This window comes from Panthera tigris, chromosome B1 (genome assembly GCF_018350195.1).
Source record: "Panthera tigris isolate Pti1 chromosome B1, P.tigris_Pti1_mat1.1, whole genome shotgun sequence".
Lineage (NCBI taxonomy): Eukaryota > Metazoa > Chordata > Mammalia > Carnivora > Felidae > Panthera > Panthera tigris.
In genome coordinates, this window is record NC_056663.1 from 98675252 (window position 1) to 98693805 (window position 18554).

The window sequence follows — 18554 nt, forward strand, 5'->3', positions numbered from 1 at the left end:
AAACAAGAGAAAGGAATTTCATGTGTGATCAACACTGGTTAAGATTGGAATGAATTTAATTAAGCAACTGAGTTCTAATATCAAAAGTAAGCTGGTGCAAAATTAGAATTTTGTTTTCTGGGGGCACCTGGGTGACTCAGTTCGTTAAGCATCTAATTCTTGGTTTCAGCTCAGGTCATGATCTCACAGTTTCATGAGTTCAAGCTCCCTGTTGGGCTCACTGACAGTGAGGAGACTGCTTAGGATTCTCTATCTCCCTCTCTCTCTGCCCCATCCCCCACTTGTGCTGTATCTCTCAAAATAAATAAATAAACTTTAAAAAAAAGAATTTTGTTTCCTGTCTGTTAAAAAGACAAAATTTTCTTGGTCCAGTGGTCTATTCTTGATAAGTGATTATAAAAAGAATTTTCCTTACTGTTCAAAGTAACATGCCTAAAAAAAACAAGAATTCTATGTTTTGTCAAAATAATTTCCCATGTTGTTTTTATCAAGTTTTTGGTTACTGAAACCTAGGACTCTCAATATTAAAAGAATTAAATTTTTTTCAGAACCATGAGGTCTTCTATATTTGCTTATGAAGTCTTCAATTGTCACTGGTTAAATAAATAACTGAATATTATTTCATAGTGACACATAGTCTTAATTGCCCAAGTATCTTAAAACCTTTTTGTTATTTTTTGACAAACTTCCCCGAAATAAAATTCTAAACAAAGTCTTTTTGACCTTGAATTACTTTGGGATTTTCAAGAGGGTCCCTGAAATATCTCAAAAGATACGATCTCTCTCCTTATAAAAATATATTAAAGTAATTAAGTTTAATTGATATGTTAAATTATTGTCAAATAAGAAATAATACTAAAGAATTTTTAATGCTATATTTGTATAGATATATGTTATAAGTGTTCCAGAAATAATATAAAATTCCTGGAAATATAATATGTCTTGGAATGTTTTCAGTCATAATGCTAGTTATTATATTAAAATTACATTTAATATTTTACACATAGAAATAAGCATATTTCTTTGTGAATTACATTGTAGTGACCTCTCACCAGATTTTAATCACAGCCATTTTTAAGTCTTTTGTGATTTATAGACAGTTATTTCATTCTGATGCTTTGGCAAAAGTGTTTAATTTTTAAGAAGACTTGTGGAAAGTATTCTAAAATACTGATTTCTGATAAATTTAAAATAAAAAAAAAATGGGTAAGAATTTCCAGAGCTAATGAAAAAAAAAAAACTGGATTCAATTAGAACAAGTATTAATTACATGGAACTGAATGAACTAAGGAGGATGATCATAATTCTTCATGACTTTTGTTTAAAACATTGCCAGTTCTTTAGTGTTTTGTTTTAATAGATATAAGAAAACTTTTTTCTTTTCTTTAATTTTCTTATTTTGCTTTTCTTTTTTACTATGGCCTAGAGCAGATTGGTAAAGTATACCTTTGTAAATAAAGATGAAACGTCTGCTTTTTCTCCCTACCTGATCTCTCCAGAATTCAGAAACTATTTTTCTGGCAATATAATTGTTTCATGCAATATTGTTATTTGTTTGCATAAATTCAATGAGGATCCATTCTCTTTTAACAGGACATAATTGGAAATAGTCATAATAGGAAATAGTTTAGTCAAGGCTTTTACTAGAATGTCATATTTGAGAGAGATGTGTGTAGATTCAGATATGATCAGTTTTAAGGAACTAGGTTGACTTTATGGAGTCAAGATATCCCCTTGGAAAATTATCTTTGTACCTTGCTTCCAAGGTTTCAGCAAATTAATCTTAAAAAAGATCTTAAATGGTCAGAGCACCTGTGTGGCTCAGTTGGTTAAGTATCTGACTCTTGATTTTGGCTTGGGTCATGATCTCATGGTTTGTGAGTTTGAGCCCTGCATTGGGCTCTGCGTTGACCTGCTTGGGATTATTTCTCTCTCTCTCTCTCTCTCTCTCTCTGCCCCTCCCCAACTGGTGTGCACTCTCTCTCTCTCTCTCTCTCAAAATAAATAAATAAATTTTAAAAAGAATAGCTTATATGGGCAACCGCTATTTTGGTTGCACTTATGTAAATAATCATAAATAATGCACTTATGTAAATATGCAAACAAATTAGTTTTACTTCAATTATCTTTTAAAAATGGGAGTAACTGTAGAAAGAAAAATATGTTTGCATTTTTGTAGATATTGGATTCTAGATTCTATTGGATTAGATTCTAGACTATTAATTGTGTTTGAGGTTTTGTTATACACATGTAAATACTAGATCTTGCATTGTAGCTTCCTCAAATATCTGGCTACAATTTACCAAAGTAACATTTCCAATTCTCTCTCATCCTTCTGATTTAGACTTGTTAAGAAATGAGCAAACTCCTTGGGAAAGACTGTATCAGGTCCTTCTCACTACCCAGATGGCAGCCACACTCCAGGGACTTGCAGATAAATAACTCACATTAAAGAAAACTCCACTTGACAACTGGTCTTGCGCAAATGCAGGAGACCTCCAAAGTCAAATTGACTAGGAAGAGAAATAGCCAACATCAAGGTAGATGGCTTCTTCCCAAGATGCCAGATCAAGACTTCACATTCCAACTAAACATAAAACTCTCTCTTTTTTTCTTTCTTTCATTTAATCTGACATTAGCCTAGAAAAATAATGCCATCATCAGTATTTCACAGGCCATTGCTAAGGAAGGGAGACTTTGCCTCTTAGGCTGCTGGATTTGTCATTAAAAGCTCCTCTGTGTCCATTATTGTCCATTAACAGTGTCACCTTATCAAGAATGGTTTATGCCCCTATAATATCTGTCTTTTCTCTATGGTGGTTATCATTCTCCTTGGACCTATGAATGCCTAAGTAGCTGGTGCATAGCCAGGCAATGACTCTTAGGTTATCTAACTGTGTTCCTAACTATCCACAAAGACACTTCACTGGTCAGCTCCCCTAGATTTATACTGTTGAGCTGGAAAGGAACTACCAGAAAGAATTAATGATTCAGGATTCACTTCTTTTTGCAGGGCCATACTTCCCTGGTTGGGAGCAAATATAAATGAGGCTGTGATTAGAAACCTTTCCCTGACTCTTGAAAGTACTATACAGTCTGCAAAGACAATAGCTGCCCAACAAAAGTCCTTAGACTCTCTGAACAAAGTTGGTCCCTTGAATATTTTTTAGCTGAGCAAAGTCTGTGCTGTGGCTAATATCATCTGCTGCACACTTTTGGAGAAATGGAAACTCAGTTACATAAAATCACTGAGCAAGACACTTGCCTCTTAGAAAGGTGACTCCTTCAGCAGGGTCTTTCTTTTACTTATTTAATTTTGATTGGCTTGGTTTTGGGGACCAAGCTATGAAGTAATTTCTAAACATTAGAAATTATCTTGCATGTAATAATCATAGTAATCTCCCTGGCACATTGTATTCTCTGAAGAGTTTTAAATGCATGTTTGGCACTGCTAGTAACGAAGCAAATGATCTCTCTAAGTAAGACTGGAACATCAGAAAAGGAATGAAGAGAATGAACAACTTAAAATTATAACCTGAAGTCATGGGCTTCACAGAGATTAAGCAAAAAAAAAAAAAAAAGAAAGAAAAGAAAAGAAAAAAAAGTGTCATGACCTATGAATGCCACACAGAGGACTGACAAAAGCTGTAGGAACAACTGAGTGGGATCTGTGAGTGGTGCCGATGCCTTAAATTTTGATCATATTTTGCAGTTAATTGAAAGTCGAATCAAAAGAAAGGAATTGGTAGAAAGGAGACAGCTGTCCCAAAATGGAGTTGCTTATGCTAAATCTCATGGCAATGAACTGAGACTGTAATACTTAATCTAACTGCAGTTTCAACTTCCCTAGAAATGTAACTTTTACCAAGTCCAAATGGAATTACCTAGTCATTCTCCTTGGACCTCACTGGTGAGGTAATAGGAGCAATAGATCCCTCTGTTCCCTTTAGGAAGGTGACCTTGCTCAAAACAATGCATCCATTGCTAAGAATTTCATTTTTCCACCCCATTCAGCCTTTAAAAACTTTTTCTTTTCTACAGCTTGTTGGAGTTCCTTTCTCTTGCTAGATGAGACACTGCCTGATTCATGAATCATTGAATGAAGCCAATTTAATTCTAATTTTACTTGTTGAGTTTTTGTTGTTTAACATTTTATAAAATTGAGTAGAATATACTGAACTTAAAACACCGAATCTTTTTAAATAGAAAACTACAATTATCTAAATATTTATGCTTTTTTTTTTGCTTACTTTTCCTTAGATTTTGGCAAAATTTATAAAGAAACTACATCATTACATTTCTCTATTAGCTGTTAAATTAGTCTCTTTTTTATTTATTAACCTTTTAAAGTTAAAGAAATAAATTTATGGAGATCTTACTCTTAGATCAAAAATCAAGTTTGAAGATACTTCTGAAGTTTAATTGAGGGCAAAAAAAAATTGAATACTCTGGTTTGTGTTGGGGTTAGCTCAAGGTGAAAGGTGATACTGGTGTCTGGGAAGGTTATCTCTCTTTCCACAACACCATCACATTAATCAATTTCTTTACCTAGCAAGAAGGAGAAAGCAAGCAATGGGCTTTTTTCACAGGAAAAAGATAAATTACAAATTTTATAAGTTGTTATGCCATTTGGAGCATGGTAATTAACTAGCTAAACTTGAAATATAAATATAGAAGACAGTAATCTAAATTGTGTTCCCAAATTTTACATTTACTACTAGATAAGAAATTTCTGTTTATTAACAGATTTGAAAAATCGTTAGCTTGCCTAGATAATTTCTTTAAAATGTATAAGGCTATTATTAAATCGTATATTTTGTTTTATAGATATATGCAAATTAAGTGAAACACTACATAATAGTGTTTTTTAAATGTTTTAATTTTAAATAATCAGCTTTTTGCCAAATACAAATAAAAGTTCAATCCTTAGCTGCTAGGATAGCAAATTGGAATGATAAAGGCATAAAAAATATGGCTCTTTGTAGAGATTTTTACTATTTGTGAAATTAAAATAATTTGGCTAAGAAATCTAAAGTGCAACCAGCAACTAACTGAAAAATGAATTACTGATGAAAGGAAAATCACCTCCTGGTAGTCTCTATCTTAGCCTTCTTATATCACATTTCAACAATTAATATTCTTTGAAAAAGAGCACACGATGCTTAACCTTAATTATTAGGTATTAAAAGTAGTCAATAGGGGCGCCTGGGTGGCTCAGTCGGTTAAGTATCCATCCTCGGCTCAGGTCATGATCTCACAGGTCGTGAGTTCGAGCTCCGTGTTGGACTCTGTGCTGACAGCTCTCTGCCCCTCCTCTGCTCACGCTCTGTCTCTCTCTCTCAAAAATAAATAAACATTAAAAAAAACTTTTTAAAAAAGTGGTCCATATATGGTAGAAACTTGGTAGGTCACTGGGATACTAGATTTCAAAATGAATTCAGGCTCTGAGTTACCTCATCAGCATCCATGGCTGTCAGTTGCATAATCTTAGAGCCGTCTCCGATGTTCTCCTCCACAGTAAGGTCCAGCATGTCTGTTGGAAATACTGGTGGATTATCATTAATATCTTGAAGCGTTATTTCAACCTACAAGGAGAGAAATAAATAGCGCATGAAAGCCCCACATGTCTGCAAGGTGCTAATTAAAATGTATACTAAGAGCCCACTAGCTAGGTAGGCCTTCCAAAAAGAACAGAATTTTTATATAGAACATCCAAACAACGAAAATACCCTAGAGAAAGCTATGAAATCCTTATAAAAAAATATAAAATCCAAGTGAAACTCATTTCAAAGGGTTGCCTTGGAGTTTATACTAGAAAAGGCCCACTGATCAACTGCTGATTTAATCCCGATTTGTGCACCACTGAAGAACTGCCCAGACTTTGGACCGTCTGCCATTCAACCATGAAATGTCGCCTGACACAAATGAGGTGTAGAATTTCTTCCTGAAATGTTTATATATTGGCAATGTCTGGGGGAAACAAAGAAGTTCACATTTTGTTTTAAGAAACCCTCAGCACTTTCCCCTTTAAAATCAACTCCCAACCTGTGGGGAAGAAAAATACACTCATCTTCTTTTCTTTCCCTTTCCACTACTGCCAGCACTTTTTAATATGACTAAAGCTAAATAATCATTCCTTTCTGATGTCGTGTTTATGTAGATGGCAAATATTAACAGCTTTGTTTGAAAGATCCTAGTCAGAGTTATTTGTTTCCCTCTCTAGGAAAAAATTGTTTAGAAGCAAAGACTTGTGAAGTCTAAATAATAGCTTCAAACCATGTGTTTTCTCTTTTGAGCTAGGTGCTAAAAGCTGAATATCTGATAAGTAAGGGAAGACAGCTGCTAATAAAACTGCAAGTTTCCCCAGTTGGGTCACAAAATTAAGTCATGGAGAAAAATCCATCCATCCATTTAGCTCGGATATAACCAAGGCATTTTTCTCATGGGATGAAATGTCATCTTTTATAGTTCCACGGTAAAAACTCCATCAGATCTAAGAGTGATGGAGACGAATATGAAGAGAGAGAAGAGAGCAAAAGAATTTTGATTTTTTTTTTCTGGGAAGAGGTAGAGATGGGGTAGACGGAGACTGTCCTTATTCTCCGAAAAGGAATGAATGGGAAATAGAGCAGAGCTAGATGAATAAATGGATGAGCAAATGATAAAAATAACTCCCTCCCCAAGAAACAATATACAAATTAAGTAGTAGAGAATTATTATGCCTCTAGTCGCACCTTTTAATAGGAGAGTTTTGATCATAACAAATGGCTCAAATTAGTCCAGGGTATTGTTGAAACAGGCAGTCTCAGTGGTTAGAAATGTGGCACTTCTACTTTGGGCTCACATCATTCTCTATACCACTTCCTTTAAAGAAAAGGTCCACAGTATGTACAACTGCAGCCAAGGTCCAACTGCCTTGCACATTTGTAAATAACCTGGATTTTCAAATTAGAAAAACTGAAATTCAGATTCAGGCTCCCCAACTTATTAGTTAGTTGGATAAACCTGAGTGCTTAATTTATCTGGGTCTCAGTCTCCTCATCTTAAAACTGAGATAATACTATATGCCTTAGAGCATTTTATGATGACTAGACTTCAATGAGGCCAGCAAAATGCTTAGGCCAGAGGGAAGTGGTTAATAAGAAATTAATCTTGGGGCACCTGGGTGGCTCAGCTGGTTAAGCAAACAACTCACAGTTTCAGTTCAGGTCATGATCTCACAGTTCATGAGTTTGAGTCCTGCATCCAGCTCCACACCAGCACCGTGGAGCCTGCTTAGGATTCTCTCCTCCACCTCTCTGCCCCTCCCCTGATGCAATGTGCTCTCTCTCTCTCTCTCAAAATAAATATATCAAGCTTAAAAATATTTTTGAAAAAGTTATTCTTGGTTTTCAAGTTGTGACCACAGACCTCAGAGTTCTGTAGAGCTAGGGAGAGACTTTGAGAAATTGACTTAATAAATCAGAATTTTAGGTCCTAAAAGCCAAATTCAAAAAATACAAGTTACTGTTCATCTCTGAAACATATTGAATATGTACAAAGTTTTCATGTAGGAAGAGCTTTGACATACATATGCATATATGTATTTCAAAAGCCTGAAAATGTGAATTTAAGAATAAATGACCCAATGGTCATCCAAAAACATAATCATCAATGTTCTTTAGAAATTAATAATTATCTTCACATTATATGTGTGCACAGTACTCAAAATACGGTAGGAAAATAAACGAAGAATAAGAGGTAACTAACCAAAATACCTCATAACTTAACTCTGACTTTTTAGCTTAATAGAATTTTTTTCAACTCTGAATTGTCTTTCATCTATAATTTTATGACTGAATCTAATTGTAAACCAAGATGCCAACCTTGTGTATGATTGTGTGTGTATGTGTGTGTGAGAGAGAGAGGGAGAGAGAGAGAAAGAGGGAGAGGGAGAAAGAGAGAGAGTTTTCTAAGTGTATTTGTGCGAGAATGTGCATATATGAGTGTATGTTTATGTAAGTGTATATGAGTGTGTGTGTGTGTGTGTGTGTGTGTGTGTGTGTGTGTTTAGGGAAGAACACTAAACTGAGAGTAAGGATAATCCATATTGGCACCAATTAAATATGACATCAAAGATGCATCAGGAAACAGTACCATGCACTAGAAGCATGTTGGGTATTCCAGAAAGGTACCTTACTCATTACACTCATTATAAATGGTGAGTGCATAAATTGAACACCTTTCTATATTTGAATAGTTATTACAAAATAACTAACATATGTGCAAGACATAGTTTTAGATTATACATGTATACACACACACACACACATTTTTAAAAATCTTCGAAAGAGCCTTTGAGGAAAATACTACTATCTTCTCATTAGAGAAATTAGAGTTAAAGAGGTTAACTAATTACCCAATGACACAGAGCTAGCACATAAGTTTTCTCTACTGTTAGACAAACCTGTCTCTCTCATGTGTAGGTGTGTATGTTCAGTAAACACAATGAATCATATTTGAAAAGTATGTCACAGCTATACAAATACATTTTCATAAATGTGCATATTATTTATATCTGGAATCTGAATCATTTACATATGAACTAACTAGCCATATAATCTTGGGTCAGCCAACAAATCTCTCTCTGTCAAATTTTAAGAAGAAATAAGACTGTACTACTGATCCCTATATACAGCTCTAGAAGTCTTTGATCATGCATGCTCTATGAAATTTTGTCCAACTCAATCATTTCAGGTAAAGAAAGACCTATCGCTTCTCGGCCTTTTGGCTAAGATCAAGTGCAGGTAAAGAAAGACCTTTCCCATTTTACTAGAAAGAATAAATTTAGTTCAATATTAATGAGTTCAAAATTAAACATTTCTGAATATATCTATAATCAGCCAATTATAAAAACAGATCTAGAACATTTCATCATTGTATTCTGATATATGCAATGGTTATTTTTTGGATATCACATAGCACCCATTTAATAAGTCAGGCTATCGTTTTTCCTAAAATCAGTGTCAGCTTGCCAACCAAAAAGGTAAGACCTCCATATTTCTTTCTCAGGCTGGGGGGTGGAAATATGGATATTTCTCTTAATTGTCCAGTATCTCTTTGCTATTCCACAATACCTTAGATATTCCTAAAAAGCTTTTGGCATGGTTTTTCTAAGCTCTCTCAATAGCCTGGGGTAATGATTTATGTAGAAAGAGAGGTATGAACTCCTTAGCTCAGGTAGGTCTTTTCCTGCAATCCATTCACTTTTCCTGATCCCTTGTAGCATGTTTCTACCAACCAAGAATTTCAGGACTATGAACCCTGCTTGCCTATGAGATTGTCACTGATTCCAGTATTTATCCATTCTATATTTTGAAACCTATCACATAACAGACATATGTTAGTCACTAGAAATACAGAAGAAAACAAGACAGATCACATCTCTTGCAGGGAAGAAGTAGAGTTTGATAATAGAAATATGTACAAATAGAAACATTTATAGTTATCCCTGGGAAAACACACTGTTGGTATCTTGATTCCAAAAGGTTTATCTCCCGCACCTAGGATAATTCTTTGAGCTGTCTGCCATCTTGCCCTTGGCAGTTACCATCCTTCTGATGACTCCAAACTCTAACACGTGCTTGGCTCACTCTTGGGTCTGCCACCAACCTAAGAGTCTTGCCTTCTTTGGACTAAGATTCAATAAAATTTGTTTTGAAATGTTATTATACAAACCACAGGAATCAAAAATTAAAAGTTTACAGAAGATATTGGGAAACAAGATTGAAGACTTTATAATTTTTAAAAACTTCTTTCTGTGCAAACCAGATCACTTTAATAGTAGACAGTGACTATTAGTGGTTTATTTTATTTTAAAATTCTGAGATTTTAAAATATCGTTCCTAAGCTAAAAAACATGCTTATATCTTTTTTCCCCAAAGTTTATTGTTTTGTTTTGAGAGAGAGAACACAGACAGAGAGGGACAGAGAGAGAGAGTGAGAGAGAGAATCCCAAGCAGGCTCTGAGCTGTCACTGCAGAGCTCCAGCCAGGGCTTAATCTCATGAACTGTGAGATCAGGACCTGAGCTGAAATCAAGATCTGGTCACTTGATGCGCCTGGGTGGCTCAGTCAGTTAAGTGTCCAACTTTGGCTCAGGTCATGATCTTGCTGCTCATGGGTTTGAGCCCCACATCAGGCTTTGTGCTGACAGCTCGGAGCCTGGAGCCTGCTTCAGATTCTGTCTCTCCCTCTCTCTCTGTCCCTCCCCCACTCACTCTCTGTCTCTCTATTTCAAAAATAAATCAACACTAAAAAAATTAAATAAAAAAAAAGAGTTGGTCGCTTAGCCATCTGAGCCACCCAGGCACCCCAAAAACATGTGTATGTTAAAAAATACATTCCATTCTCTTAAAAGACAAACCAAGAACTACTGCACAGAAGCTAGTATTTGCCCTTTTAGTGTTTACGTTTATCCTTACATTTGTTTAAACCTGAAACAATCAAAATAATTGCATTAAATATTCATTTTGAAAAATAAAATGAAGGAAAATAAAATAAAATAATAAAGTAAAATAAAATAAAATAAAATAAAATAAGACCACATTTTGAACTCATAAAATTCCCTTCACAGGTAACTATATTTAAAATAAAAACAAAACAAAAACTTGTAACAGCTTCGATAATTTAAGTCCAGGCGGTATGTTCAAGGTATGTATTCTGAAAGTTTGTGAAAATTTATCCTTAATGATTAAAGAAACATTACACCAGGAAGATAAGGCACTTGCATATTTTATGCCTGCCTATCAAATGCTGACCTTTGTGCTTAGATAGCTGGTGTTTCAGAAACATATGTGGTTTCACCTGCTACAATTACAAGGGCAGTTGTAACTTTATGGTTGACTTCTTCATAACAAAACATCAGCTGCAGCTAATGGTTGAACCATAGGTATTGTCTTCTGACACCACCTCTGTTCAACCATTTAAAGTCCTTCAGAATAGTGACTTTCTTGGTTGAGACACCTGATCCCTAGGAGCGAAACCCTGGTAAATGGATGATTATATTCAGAAACAAAAACATGACTGAGATTAAGGGGGCTAATGACCAATTAATTTAAAAATAACCTGCCTTTTGGTGGCTTAATAAAGTTAAAAGTTATATAAAAATATGGCTTTAAGTATTGTCACCAAACTTCTTTATGCTAAAGGAAGAGTCCTTGATAATTCAGCTTGCTGAATAAATAGGTACTTAAAAACAAACAAAAAAAAACCTTACTGTGTAAAGAGCTGCTATGAAATGAGTACAATGGTTTCCTCTAATTTTATTTTCTGTAGTATGCAGGCTATAATTTTATTGTACAGTGCATCAAGAATAATATTATATCTTGGGGATTCATTTTTAAGTTTTTAAGTGAATAAATCAGCATACAACTACATAATCAACGAGCAATCATTAATTAGCAATATCAATTATCAAATCATTTCATATGTGGGGATATAACTACAAAACATGGCATTTCACTGATTCAAAATGATATTATGAAGATAATATGTTACGGTCAAGGCTAAGGAATTGATTAAAATAGCAAGGTCCTTTATGAACTGATTCTCCAGTTAAATCAATAATTTCACTGAGGTCACTATATCAACAACAATTAAAAATTTTTTTCTTCAATTCATAACTTCTTGCAAGCTAAATAAAGTGGTTATTAATGAATCAGGATGAAAACATAAAACATTTTTTAATTCAAAACCTTCCTTCAACTTACATAAAACGGTTCTTCGTAAATAAGAATGAAAAACAATCTTTTTTTTTTTCCTTTTGGGAAGTTGTAGAGTTCATAGTTCACTAAAAGTTCAGAAATCCACTTATTTGCAAGTAGATGTGTTAAAATTTTAGGAGGAATATTAAATATCATCATGGCTCTCTCCTTTATTTTATAGAGAATCAAAAGTAAGGCATTGAAATAGTAACTCATTTATCTAAGCAAAACAAGGTCAGCCTCCTAATTCTAGCCCAGTGATTCTTCCAGAGACCTGTGGAGAGAGCCAGAATCAGAATGCAGACTGAATATGCCTTAGACCAAAGCTTCTAATCTGTGCATGAAGACAGTGATCTTTCAAACAAAATATGCATTTGACAAATATAAGAAAATGACTTTGAAGAAATTAATACATGATTATCTACAAGTACTATTTAATCCACATTTTTTTTAATTTTTAAGTTTCTTCATATTTACAGTAAGGGAAAATATTCTGGCAAGGTTTGTTTTATCAATGCCACTGAAACTATTGATCATTGAGCAGAAAGATGGTGGGTATATATTACAAGTAAAGAAACTAGCTAAATTCTCTATAGATAATCAGCAAAAATTACTGTTGTTAAAATGTCTACAAAGAATTTGTTTCTTTTTCTTAAAAGATGCAATCATAAATATTCATTTCCAGAAATGACTAAAATCTAAATTGTTAGTGAGATGGACACTATAAAGTACACAAAACTATAAAATAGTAAAAGAAGATGTATCAAGGAAAATAGTACTTGATTAGTTGTTTTTTAGTGGCAAAATATTGACATTATTGTCTTTTAATCTGTGTGGGACTGACACCCCAAAATTAAACTCCTCAAGTAATACTGCTACCTAGATAGCATAAACCCTGACAAAGCATTGCACCAAAAATAATACTTAGAGTTCACATATAAGACTTCCAAAGATATTATGATAATACCATAAAGACTGCATTTCAATACACCTTTTAATTAACAGTTCTGCCAAAAACTATTATTTTAATAATCATACTTTGTTGCTCTGATTTCTTTAATAAATGTGTGTATTAAAGAAATTGGTCATTGAAAAATCTCTTCATGTTACCAAAGATCATTTATATTGCTCAGATTAGTGTCTTTTAAACTGAGCTTTTGGGAGCAAGAATTATCTTGCTCATTTTCCATTCTTACACCTTACCCATGCCTAACAATTATCTAAGTTTTTTTTACATTTTTATTAGAGTACTAAGTTCAGCATATTTAATGAAATAGGTATACTACTGGTATATGAAAGTGTATTGATCAAAGTTGTCTTCTATCTCAGTGATTTTTGGAACCAATCCAATCCTATTGATTTCCTTGTTCATTAACATTTTTTTTAATGTTTATTCATCTTTGAGAGAAAGAAACAGAGTATGAGCAGGGGAGGGACAGAGAGAGAGGGAGACAAAGGATCCGAAGCAGGCTCCAGACTCTGAGCTGTCAGCACAGAACCTGACACGGGGCTTGAACACACACACCATGAGATCATGACCTGAGCCGAAGTCGGAGGCTTCACCAACTGAGCCACCTGAGCATCCCCCAATTGATTTCCTAGTTCTTTTATGACTGTCATGCCATTATGTGTAAATTTTATGATATGAAATCCTATGGCATGATAATTCAATAACTTCACATTCAGTATGATAAAATTAAAAGAGCCTCAGACAGACATCTTATGTATGTTTTGTTCAGAAAATCTCCCAGCTGGGAGGCTGGAATGTAATATTTAATCCATGTTCATCACTACTTTAGAAATGCTACACTGAACGCCACACAAGTCATAAGTAAACATGAAAGAGTAACTAAAAGCTCATTCAAATGTGCATTACCCTTAATAGGTTATTATAATGTCACTCAAATAACACTTCACTAAATGATGTCCTAGTTTATATTATGTAGGTGCTACCTAAATTCACTGGGGAAAGAAGTCTAATCTTACACTCCAAACAATTTTTATTTCATCAGAGTGAAACAAGATGCTGAGACCTACCACTTAATTTTCTGTAGGCTCAAGTGAGGAGTTGAAATTGAAAGCAAATTAACCAAGCTGAAATCCACACCGCGACCAGTACAGCCATCACGCCTGGCCTGTCACTTCCTTTGACCCTGAAAAGGAAAACTCCACCTTTCCTGCCTGAGATGAGGCTGTGTGTGGAGTAGGAGTTTGCTCTCTGTGCAGTGACAGGCTCGGTGCTGAGGGACAACTTGCTGTCACCGCATCAGGGTGGTGTGTGGAAAGGAATATTCTGGGACTTGATATTAAACATGGGACTTGAGCACAGCATTCATTAGAGGAAAAACATCAGGATAAAAATATCAAAACCATGGCTCAAGTCAATAATCAAATATGTATTTTAAATGTTTGGCAGTAGTTTCACATGTTCTGTCTTCAGTTGAAACCAAATACTACATGATTCATTTAATTCAATGGGATTGACACATTTTGCATGCTGCACAGGCTTCGAATAACAAAGTTTTATTTAGTAAATTTATGACAAAGTCTATACTGAGATTATATAGCAGAAGTTCTAATTAAATTGCAGCAGAAAGTTTGACATTCTACATTCATTTTCTTGCTGAACTAACCACATAATTTCATTTGGTAGAACATATACCTACGCCTTTTTATTTTTTTCAATCTATTTATTTTGTGTGCCCGCGCACATGCACGAGCCGGGGAGGGACAGAGAGAGAATCCCAAGATGACTTTGCACTATCAGCGCAGGGCCCAACCTGGGACCTGCCCTCATGAACCATGAGATCATGACCTGAGCTGAAATTAAAAGTCAGACAGATTAACCAACTGAGCTACCCAGATGCCCCTATCTACGCCTACTTAAAATTTCAAGTTCAGAGCAAAACTCAGTAATCAGGAAAGAGAAAACTCAACATGCACTTGTAACTATCACTCATGGGGTTAAACTCTAAGTACTTTCATTTCTTAACAACAATAAAAAGCTGTATTGCCATGAAAGGATGGTGCCAGGTTTGTTGAGTTCCTTCAGTTTGATTCTTCATTTCTTTCCCTATTTTGGGGTGACCACTGGGAATTCTGCTGCCATGAGCCTGGGTGAAAATGTCTCACTACATGCAGAACACTTCATCATGTTGCAGAGCCAAACTCTATTATGGTTTGCAACTGACTCATATTTTAGTTATGAGAAGGCCCTAGCAAAGAACAGTTTACATTTAAAAGTCCTAAATGTCCGGAATGTAATGTTTGGACTATGTAGGTATGCAAGGTCTAATCATATTCTGTGAACAATGTTTTTAGGTAGTTATTTATTTATAACGCATAATCGACCAAATTCAAAACAGTCTGTGGGAGCTGTAACAATAGCATACTCTCTCATCTTGATGGTATTTCTGAACTTTGGAAACTGAAATCTGCAAGGAAAAGGGAGAAATCAAAGTTTGGAGAAAAGACCTATGATTCCCTGCCATGAAAGATTGGCAGGGGCTAGGTGTGACCTTTTAGGGAAACCTGGCAAAGCCACCTCCCTCAGCATGTACAAGTGAACCACAAACTCTTGAGGACACAGGTCTGTTGCAGCCCCAAACTCTACTGAAGTTTCAGAAACCATCAGAAAGTAAATCTATGTATTTATGTATAGTTTCTCTTTAGAATGACAAAAAATTGAAAAAACTATTGCATTTACTAGAAGATAAAAACCCTCATGTTACCTAATACATACTAAATACTTTTTTACTATGTTGTTTTACAGAAAACACTTTAGTAAAACAAACGTGATGTAACGACAATATTTGAGGAAATGACACTTAATGTGGGAATTAAAAGACTCTTCTTGTTGGAATTGTAGGCCAGCAAATATTTTGTCATTTTAAACTTTATCCCTTAAATTTAAATTATGTGTATATTTAGATACTTGTGTGTTTATTTCACACAAATTAGTACTGTTTCTATTCCATGTTTTCTGGAATATGAGGAAAGAAGGAAGCATGCACATTTTAGATTCTTTTTAGTTTACTTTTAAAAGCAAAGTAAAAATAAACATAATGAGTTTTAAAACAAAGCATATTTCTCATATAAGCTACATGTATGTAACTGTGACCAATTATATTTCTCAAACAAAAGCAATTACATTAATCTCTCATCGCTAAAACTCTTCTAGCAGTCAGCAGCATATGTTCCTGGGATTTCAATGCATTTCTAACTAGGAAAGAAATCTGTATGAGTAACAGGCAGGCTTGGAGAGTAGCCAGAAATGACAAGAATGGCTAGAAGTGCGGACAAGACATAGTTAACTCCATTCTTGAAACAAAATGCTTTCCATAACTCTATAAATGTGTGGTGACATAATAGAAAGCTAGTTTTGTTGTGCTTTCAATATTGTTCAAATTAGAACCAAATAAGGATTTCTTTTAAGGCAGAGGCAATCATGTGTAACCACTTCAACTTTTCCTGAAATCAATACCGCATAATTTCAGAATTTTAACAGATTCTTAAGAACGCCCAAAAGTAAATGCAGAATAAAAGATCAAGTTAAAATATGTGCGGTTGCATCTGAAACTTATGGAAATTTTTATACTATCCTTCAAAACAAACACCCTGCAAAAGCATCCTGTAGTACACTTTTCAATAGATGTGACTCTAAATGTGGTAGACATACATCAAAAGGGAAATGTCATATAAAACAAATAAAAATATTCCACTATTTTTTTCTTAACTTTTGTTTTTGTCCCCAGTAGATAGATATCAGATCTTATAAAATATAAATCACGTCTGTTCAGACTGCTGAAAAACAGAAAAGTAGTTTGATTTATATTAATGATACAAGCCATGGTAGATTGAGTCACTGATCCTGATTCTTCACCCCTCCCTATAAGCGACTTCACAGCCCCTTCCATTAAAGGTGGGCTTTCTCTCCCTGCTTCTTGGTTTTGAGATCATCCACGATGATCAATTGTTTTGGTCAATGGAATATTTAAAATTTGAAACATGTTTGCTCTCTTGTACCTCTGTCATGGTCACTAGAAAACAATATGTCCCTGCTAGTCCATGAATACCAGAAGGAAAACAACATACATTGGGTTGAGAAGTCTCAGCTGAGACACTTGGAGAGTCTGAAGCAGAGCTTCCCAGCCGAGCCCAGCCTAGATCAGCCCAACTGTACCCAACCTTCAGGTGCACAAGAATAAATGTGTATTGCTGTAAGCCTTTGAGATTTTGTGGCTTCTTATTATGCAGCATTATTGTGTCAAAAGTTAACAAATACCTAAGTCAAAACCATGAATTCATTGGAGCGCCTGGGTGGCTCAGTTGGTTATGCATCCAACTCTTGATTTGGGCTCAGATAATGATCTTGTGGTCTGTGAGATCAAGCCCTGAGTCATGTCAGGCTCTGCACTAACAGCACAGAGCCTACTTGATATTCTCTCTCCCTCTCTCTCTCTCTGCCTCTCCCCAACCTGAACATGTACATGTTCTATCTCTCTCACTCTCAAAATAAATAAATAAACATGAAAAAGCCCAATGTATTTATTAATTTAATATTTTATTTAATCTTCATGCTATAAATAATGGATTACTGTTTAAAAGGCAAAAAAAGAAAAAATAGATTATATACACTAATAACTGTCTGTGATATACCTTATATTATGAGATAATTTTTATTGATACGAACCTATTAATAATTTTTCTTATCCTGTAAAACTTCTCATTCTCACTTCACATGTCATACCCTCATCTTTTAGAAGGGCAACTTAGGGGTGCCTGGGTGGCTCAGTCGGTTAAGCATCTGACTTCAGCTCAGGTCATGATTTCACACCTCACAGGTTTAAGCCCCACATCAGGCTCTGTGCGGACAGCTCAGAGCCTGGAGCCTGCATTGGATTCTGTGTCTCCCTCTCTCTCTGCCCCTCCCCTGCTTGTGCTCTCTCTCTCTCTCTCAAAAGTAAATACACATTAAAAAAAATTTTAGAAGGGCAACTCAAAACAAGATGTGACCTTCAAGTCTCCCCCACCTCCCAACCAAACCAAGGATTGGAGGAAAAGGTAGGAATACCTGAACCAAGAGGAGAAAATTATGACTGGGTTGAGTCAATCAGATTGCCTTTCTTAAGAGTAGAAAATTATCGGGGCGCCTGGATGGCTCAGTCGGCTAAGCGTCCCGACTTCGGCTCAGGTCATGATCTCGCAGTCCGCGAGTTCAAGCCCTGCGTCGGGCTCTGTGCTGACAGCTCAGAGCCTGGAGCCTGCTTCAGATTCTGTGTCTCCCTCTCTCTCTGACCCTCCCCCGTTCATGCTCTGTCTCTCTCTGTCTCAGAAATAAATAAAACGTTAAAAAAAATTAAAAAAAAAAGAGTAGAAAATTATCAAAAAATGGAAATACTATAGAGAACAATAATAGTAGAATTACAATACGAGAATGCAACCCCCATGAATATATACACTCCATCTTTAGTGTCTTTCTAATACCCACAGGAGACTTGACTACACTTTTTTTTTTAATGGAATTACTGTAATGTCAAAATAATCCCTCTGTGCCATTTCGCCTTTGCACATTACTCTTCACCCTGGAAGAAATTTCTATTACTTGACATAAATGACATAAAGTTTGGACTTATAGCCAATCTATTTTATTTTAGTTGCTTTTGAGTATATTTGTTATACTTCCTTACATATTTTAAACAGCTATTTCAAAGTATAAGATTAAAATCTCATTTTAGAGTTTTGTGTTCTTTTTACTTCAACACAATAACAAGTTTAATTTATTTGAAGCAGCATTAGCTCATCAAAAATA

The 18554-nt window shown here is 35.0% G+C and overlaps 1 protein-coding gene across 1 annotated transcript in view; it reads right to left on the minus strand.

The window, feature by feature from the left end:
• The window catches only part of FAT4 (FAT atypical cadherin 4), a 180364-nt gene that overhangs the window by 98261 nt on the left and 63549 nt on the right, over window positions 1-18554 (minus strand). Inside the window, exon 2 of the mRNA XM_007087581.3 lies at window positions 5454-5585. Within this exon, the coding sequence (XP_007087643.2) occupies window positions 5454-5585 (132 nt within the window). The remainder of the gene's footprint in view (window positions 1-5453; window positions 5586-18554) is intronic.